Here is a 7,748-nt window from a genome sequence, read left to right as displayed (position 1 = left end):
CTAAAACTATCTGCTGGGGGTGGCCGCTTTACTTATATATATTCCGTAAACGAATGTAGCTTAGCGTGAGCCAGAATCCTTGGCAGAAATCCACACCTTCGTGGCCTTTTTCTAGCTCGCGCCTCGCTCAGATAGATTCAATCAATCAATCTTCTCTCGGCCCAACGTTGGTAAACGCTGAAATTCACGAAATCATCCCCAATGTCTACAATTAATCGGGAAGTGAACCTAGACATCACAGATGAGAGGACAGTTGATGAGAGTTTGCAAGGCAACTACTGCTTTCTCTGCCTTGCTGATCCTTTCAAAATCGGGGATTCCGTCGTCAAGTTTCGATGTCGATGCTCTTATTGGGCTCACAAGGAATGTTTCTCCCGTTATATCGGGGAGGCATGTCCGACCTGCCGTGTACCTCTTACTTCTCTGGACCAAAAGTCGGCTCTGTTAGCTGCAGCCTCTCAAGGTGATCTGGCCAAGGTCCGAGAAATGCTCGACCAGGGGATATCTCATTCACCGCGCGGAGGTTTTGAGGAAACTGCTCTTATGAGAGCAGTTCAGGAAGGGCACCGGGAAGTGGCTGTTGCTCTACTGGACCAGGGCGCTTCAGTCTCCGACAAGGACATCGCTGGCGCGACCCCCTTGCACCACGCGGTGGCTCGCGGACAAGACGAAATGGTCATCTTACTGTTAGACCGTGGAGCTAATATCTCTGCGGTAGACCGGAAACGCAGGTCTCCGCTACACTATGCGATTGATCCATGGCCTAATCAGAAAGTGGTCCAGATACTTTTGGACAGAGGGGCGCCATGCTCGATTCCGGACCAAGATTGTCTCTCACCTCTTGATTTAGCCAAAAAGGGATGCCATAAAGCCATTGTGGATCTGTTACAAAATCGAGGGGCGATGTCCGGGGCCCGTTTCATGATCCAATGGAACAGTAACCACTCTGGAAAGGCCTTAGCTCCAGTTCCAGGACAAGACTGAAGCATCACAAGATGCCACCGCGCCATAATCCATCGTATGTGTCCTGGTCCCCATTTGCACGTGAGTGATAAAGTGAACTGATTGATGCTAGATGTATTCCGGATCAAGCAGAAACAGCACGACGGTAGTGGATGAAACGAGAGAGAACGGCATTTCGGTACCTCTTCCTAGAAGGTTAATCAATGGGTGACTGTGTCAAACGGAGCGAGATGCGGGTAGAAAACTCGTGTGCAGATTGCAACTATGGAAGGGGGGGAAAAGCCCCCTATATAGGCCAGAATAGGGGCTCTTGGCACTAGGCACCTGCTGTCTGACAGACTATCCTGCATAGTGTCGACAATGCTTTCTTTATCTGACTGACCTATTCTTTTCGTAAGCCGCTGTACTCTCGACGAGAGATGTTGGTTCTCTCGTGTGAGTACGTCTTCACGTATTTGTGTGTCGAACAATCAGTCGTAGTACAATAATTGTCGTTGAATGCTCTGATTTTCTATCTAACTGAGGTCCCGCCTCGCATGTTTATATGGAGAAAGGCTGACGCCACCCTTTGGCGTCTCCGTGTCCAGCTCGTAGTTGAGATCCTTGTATCGCTGAAAGTGTTGCCACCCATTGTTCAACATTGTGCAGCAGATAGTTGCACCTAATGTTGGTAGTCCACATTAGGAGGGATTGCCTCGGGAGAGCGAGTGGGTCTGGGGCTGTCTAAGCACAATTGAGCCTAGTGGTGCGAGCGTCGTTCGGTGGATGGCGAGGTACCTCAAATCCTTAGTAAAATGGGGGGTTTTCAGGTACCTTTCCATCCACTTTGCTTCCCTCGCATAATTGGCCCCTCTTAGTGCTTCTTTTCCAACGTCGTTGATCCCTTTGGGCAGAACCCTTTGCACTCGCCTTTACAGGTCTTTTTGCACTCAATTTTGACGTTGTTGCGTGGTCAGAGCGTCTCTGTTGTCTATGAAGTAGAGATGCTCAGCGCACCCAAAGGGGGCTCGTTGATGTTTTGGTACCTCGATTTAGGCGATATTACTAGGGTTTCCGGGGGGGGTTCAGGTATCGCGTCATCCACCGGACAACGCTCGCACCACTAGGCTTAATTGTGCTTAGACAGCCCCAGACCCACTCGCTGTTGTTCGAGACTCGCTCTCCCGACTCGCTCTCCCGAGACATTCCCCATTGGGACTAGCCTCACGTGCACAGCAGCCTTCGTGGCCTTTTTTGTAGCTTGCGCAAGACATCAATTCATACAGCCCCCTGCGAGCACGCAGGGCGCTGGTCCTTTGGTTTGGCTGTTCAAAGAGAGCAGAGCGCTTATCCCATTTCATCCAAAGCAGGGTACCCATGAAGCATGTAGAAATCCACCCAAAATGTAGTAGAAGGATCCGCTGTGCATCAGGATCAGGAGGACTCGCTGCGCGGCGAATGAAACAGGTCTGGACGGAAAGGAAGGTAGAATAATAAGACCCTTGATCACCCTTTCGATCTACCCTTCCTCCTCCTTGTTCGGTCTGCACGGATACACAACACATTTGTGTTCTACGACAACCACATTATCTATATTATTGATAGTTCCCCGGGATGGACGTCAAGTCAATGTTGGGCCCCGAGCAAGCTAGTCCCCCGTCGCCTGCGAAGCTGCCAAAATGGTCACCAGAAGAAGACGCAAAGCTTATCCACCTCCGCCTAGGCGGCATGAAGTGGGAAGACATTAGCAGTCATTTCCCCGGCCGCAGTGCCACTAGCTGCAGACTGCACTACCAAAATTACCTGGAAAAAAGGATTCACTGGGACGAAGACAGTAAGACAAAGCTGGCACGGCTGTACGAGAGGTATACTGAAAACGTCGTACCCAAAGGCGTCCGGCGTCCTACCATTTCGATTCGAAGAGTGACTGATGTCAGTGTAGATTTAGGGAGGAGATGTGGTCAAAAGTTGCTCAGGAGATGAGTCTGCCCTGGCGGACAGTCGAAGCCATGCACTGGCAGATGGGCGAGAATGAGCTTGCGAGGCGTGCTGGATTGATGCCCTTCTCTGAGTGCACTCATCAGGATTCACTTACCCAGGCGCCAACGCTGCCTGGGATAGACACAATTATGTCTGGGACATCATCTGCTCCGCTTTAAACGCATTGCGTGAGAAGAGACTTTATATCAACCTGTTCAGGCATTTTTGCATTCATCTTTCTTCACCCTCTTGAAAACGTAATCAAACCAGGGCAAGTAGATAGTCAGCATACTTAGATAGTCAGTACTCAGCAACTGTGCCCCAAGGTATCCTAATACCGCAAAGGACACCTTTTTCGACCAAAGCCTATGGAACTTGGTCTGAGTCTCCTTTGAACGCTCCTTAGTCAAGGCGCGTTTATTCTCTCCTGTAGTGTTCGTAATAGACAGTCGGTCCGGTCCATAAGCCTCAAACTGGGCCGCCTGACTTATACTGCTCATATCATATGAGTACAAGGACGGGCGGCAGTGCAGGCAGGTTCTCTCGTTTGCAGTGTGCAGTTGAAGTTGGTAGGCTTCGTGCGTATAAACGAGAGTTTGGGACTAGTGTGAAAAAACCCTAGCATCTCCACTATCACGTGATCCACATAATTCACCTGCAAAATTAAAGTTTCCCGCGCAAAAAATCGGTTATACATTTTATTGTTACAGAAACCACTGTAAAATTGACACCAAATCGTGGTTGACCTATCAAGGACGTAACTGAGTGGTAAAACACTCGGTCTGCAGTCGAACCGATAGAAGGGGCCTTACTAGTGTTCGATCATAGGTAAGGTAAGAGGGTTGTCCGGCCTAGCTCCATTAAGTTTCTAGATACCCTAGATAAGTAACGTAATACTCCAGCCAGTGATCGTTGATGATGTCGTCCCGTTCATACCCGTTAGGAGGTCACCGATTCAAACTCTTCTGCAGTTGAACTTGTCTGGCTGAAGCTTTCACTGGCTGCGGCGCCCCATCTATAAGTTCGTCAGAGATGGACTATAGGAGGGGGGCCCTTTTTTTTTTTTTGAAATATTTTTTTTTTTTTTTTTTTTTTTTGTATATATGTGTGTGTGTGTGTGTGTTACATAAATGAACCGACGGACAGCGGCGGAAATAACGTAGCAAAGTAGCTAGTCCCCTATAGGCTTAAGCCTCATAGGGCGTACGAATATCGTATCGTATTGTGTGTGGGGGGTATGCTAACCACGTGACTATTTTTGCTTGGCACTGTCAACGCTGCCCATCCTAAGAGTGTTGGCTACGACTGCATTCTATTGGAAGATAAGGAAGAACTAACGATAGGGGCTTCCCCTCGTCCTTCGGGGATAGTATTCTGATTTGCTAGGAGCGAACTTTTCTCGGCATTGGAAGACAAGGCGCCGGCATCCCGCAGCCATGAAGGATTGAAGCGCACATGGCCAGGCAATCAATCATACTTTGCTACTGGGACAGGACTCAGTCTTGTAGAACAATATACTCGTTGGTCTCTCTTCTAAATTTTATAACATTATGTGCAACTACGGCAAAGCAGTGGCCATATGGCAAAATTGCACTCGGCAACCCCAACATAAGACAGAGAAACACCTGTATAGAAGATGCCAGAAGTCGCCGAAACCAGGTTTGCCCTGTTCCGACGCCGAACACGATCCAAGTCTCGATGTGCCAGAGCCTTCCAGACGTGGTGGGCCATGCAAACGGTGCGGGGATTCAGGAACATCAATTGGAACTGTGAATATCGAGAGAGTATGTTGTGCTGCGTTAACATAGGTATCGACGAATACTGAAATCGATGGTAGAGAGATCTCCATGGCTAGGCGGCACTGAGCCCCCTTAGCCTCTTTCTCGGAAGGCGAAGAGAATTCTATCCGATGATGTTGCGTGGGCTTACGCTTGGCGCCAAGTAGTGATAGCTAGCATGAATACACTCCTTTCATCACTTTGCCACCTTCCCGTGAGCTTTGTTGGGAACGGCCAGGAAATGCTTCAATCCCCGGACATCTCTGATATTACTTCGTTGAACCTAGAATTCATTGGAGGGGGTTTTTCAGGACTTGTTTACGCCATCGATGGCGAGAGAGTGTTGAAAGAATATTCAGACTTCGACGATCGCGACAGGGATACTGAGCATCGAGCATATGAACGCCTCGGCTCACATCCAAACATTGCGAGATATTTCGGCGCCACGAAGGACGGCTCAATAATTCTCGAACGTGGACGCTGTCTGCAAACCATATACCAACAAAGCGGCGGTACAGCCGGGTTTCCATTATCCAGGAAGCTTCGCTGGGCGAGGGAGGCTGCGGCAGGACTACGACATGCCCATGAAAAAGGGATCCTCCAAGCCGACGTTGGATGTCACAATATGATGCTTACCCGGGATGACCGCCTCAAGATATTTGACTTTGCGGGATGCAGTATTGACGGGGAAGAAGCGGCCTCCTGTTATAAATGGTTTAGTTACCGACCTTCGACACCGGAGGTGAGCATACAGACAGACCTTTTTGCCTATGGATGTGCGCTCTACGAAATCGAGACAGGCAGACACCCATACCACGAACTCGAGACGTTTGATGATCGAGAACGTCGTATCAAACAACTATACCAAGAAAAAAAATTTCCTCATGTCACGCATCTTATCCTAGGCGAAGTAATCCAGGATTGCTGGAATGGCAAATTCAATTCAATGGGCGAGGTTATCCAGGCGCTACCCAATTCAAACATGAGGGCTTGGAGTTGTTGGTCCACAATCAAGAGACTGAAGATCCACTCTACCGAGATAGTCAACTTTCTGCGTCCCCCGCTGGACTGGTGGAAATGGCTCAGAAACATGGCCGGGTATCCATTCTCTATCATGAGAATACCGCATCTCATCGGCTCAATTGGGATCACTGTGACAAGACGGCCTATTCCAGCCTTGTCAAACGAGCTTCCGTAAATGGTATTCCTCAGAAGCGACGACACGGCCCTTCGGTTTCTTCGCTTTGTAACGAACACAATTCAACAACCCCTTTCGATTCGAATCCCCAGCACAGCTGTCACACAATGAGTCGTTTCTCAGGACGTTATCGCGTTTGCGAATGGAAGCCCTTGCTATAGTCGATGAATCGAAATGGAATAAGAACGCATTAGGATCCAAGCCCATCCAAAAGTGACGGGAAATCGCAAGGTTGAAAAAAAAAAAAAAAAAAAAAAAAAAGTTCATTTTCAGAGGACTCTCGTTCTCCCAGGATCTATCCTGCATAGTGTCGACAATGCTCTCTTTACTTCTTTATCTGACTGACCTATTCTCTTCTTAAGTCGCTGTACTCTCGACAAGAGATGTTGGTTCTCTCGTGCTAGTACATCTTCACGTGTTTGTCCAGCAGAGAGTTGCGCTTCCAGTTCCCTGATTTTCTCTTCCGCTTTTTCACACGCTTGAAATTCAACGCGAATCTCGTTTGTAGCACGAGAGACCTCGTCGACAAGCCTGTCATTTTCCGCTTGTAGCTGATCGATTTTGGGTCTGAGACAAACAGCATTTTCGGAGGGACCGAGTGTTAGTGTAGGTTGCGCTACGGCTTCGATTGAATGGCCAACTTCTCGGCACAACTCCATATACGCTCCAATGGAATGTTTACTTATTTGTTTCGTGAATAGATGCTCCCTCTCTGGCCGTCGTACCCACATGTATCCGTCATCCTCTTTTGGCTTGAGTCGAACCTCGGATGGTTCAACTGAAATTCCAAGTTGTGTTCCTAGAATGGATTAGCGTCGAGAGAGTTAGTCAGCAACGACTTTATCCTTACGTAGATAATCGGCCAAGTCCTGCCGGCATTTATGGCGCCATTGGGCTCGCTGCACATTTCCCCGTCTAGGGGTGTAGATGTCGTCCATTCGTGCGGCACTCTGGTCAAAGAGAGACCGAGGCCTATTCAACCTAAATATTTAAGGGGGGTTCCCAGAATGGAGCCTCCCCCCGAGAGCCAAAAATACTCCCACCCAGCAGAGGGGGTTCATTTTTGGACTCCTGATTTTTGTGTGGGAGAGACAGAAATCCCGTCTATAAAATATAACTGAGGCCAAATATAGTTTCACTGATGCCCCCCTACAGCACCACAGAACTACAGTCATATTACATTTACGCCGATAGGGCATCGGAGCAACACTCGACTAATCACGTGAGAGGACTTTGTCGGAGAAGATTCCAGAAGATTGATCTTCACCCAACTAGCCTAAGCCGGCGCTGAGGGTTAACGCAGGAACCCGCTGAGATTATCGAACTTGAAAAATGGAAGCATGGGACAACGGCAACATACCACTTGCATCGCTGACAGAACTAATCGAACGTACTGGCGGAGAACTCAAAGCGCAGAATATCCAACCTCCGCAACAGGTTAGTTACATCATCGTCTTCGCGCTGAAAGCAACGCAGCAATGGCTAGCCACCCAGGCGTCTTCTCGCGCAGTAGCGACCCTTGAGAATAATGTTGGGTCTGACGGTCCTGACCAGTTATCTTTGTTTAAGGTATTTCCCCTATTTGCTTACGTTATCGTTATCTAGACATTAACCTGTTTAACAGAAAGTTGAAATCGAGTATGAGAAATCTCGGGCCTATAATCAATATATTAATTCTACTCCCTTACGAGACACCTTTATAGCTGAACGTAATAGCATTCGATCTCCTTTTTATTTAAGTCAGGAGAAATCCCAGCAAGCAGAACAAGAACCACAAAGAGAACCACAAGGAGAGCCACAAGAAGAACCACAAGAAGAACCACAAGGAGAACCACAAGGAGAACCACAAG

General features: G+C 48.5%; 2 protein-coding genes across 2 annotated transcripts; both read left to right on the top strand.

The window, feature by feature from the left end:
* Positions 1-201: 201 nt before the first annotated feature.
* On the top strand, positions 202-984 carry Z518_11060 (uncharacterized protein; the record flags this gene model as incomplete). The annotated part of the gene is made up of 1 exon (XM_013411330.1): positions 202-984. One exon carries the CDS (start codon positions 202-204, stop codon positions 982-984), a length of 783 nt encoding a protein of 260 aa, XP_013266784.1.
* A 3,894-nt stretch (positions 985-4,878) lies between these two features.
* On the top strand, positions 4,879-5,898 carry Z518_11059 (uncharacterized protein; the record flags this gene model as incomplete). Its single annotated transcript, XM_013411329.1, has 1 exon — positions 4,879-5,898. The coding sequence occupies one exon, from the start codon at positions 4,879-4,881 to the stop codon at positions 5,896-5,898; it is 1,020 nt and encodes a 339-aa protein (XP_013266783.1).
* Between the last annotated feature and the right edge of the window lie 1,850 nt (positions 5,899-7,748).

The sequence above is a fragment of the Rhinocladiella mackenziei genome (genome assembly GCF_000835555.1).
Source record: "Rhinocladiella mackenziei CBS 650.93 unplaced genomic scaffold supercont1.11, whole genome shotgun sequence".
In the NCBI taxonomy this organism is placed as follows: domain Eukaryota; kingdom Fungi; phylum Ascomycota; class Eurotiomycetes; order Chaetothyriales; family Herpotrichiellaceae; genus Rhinocladiella; species Rhinocladiella mackenziei.
This window is presented reverse-complemented; position numbering and strand designations above follow the sequence as displayed.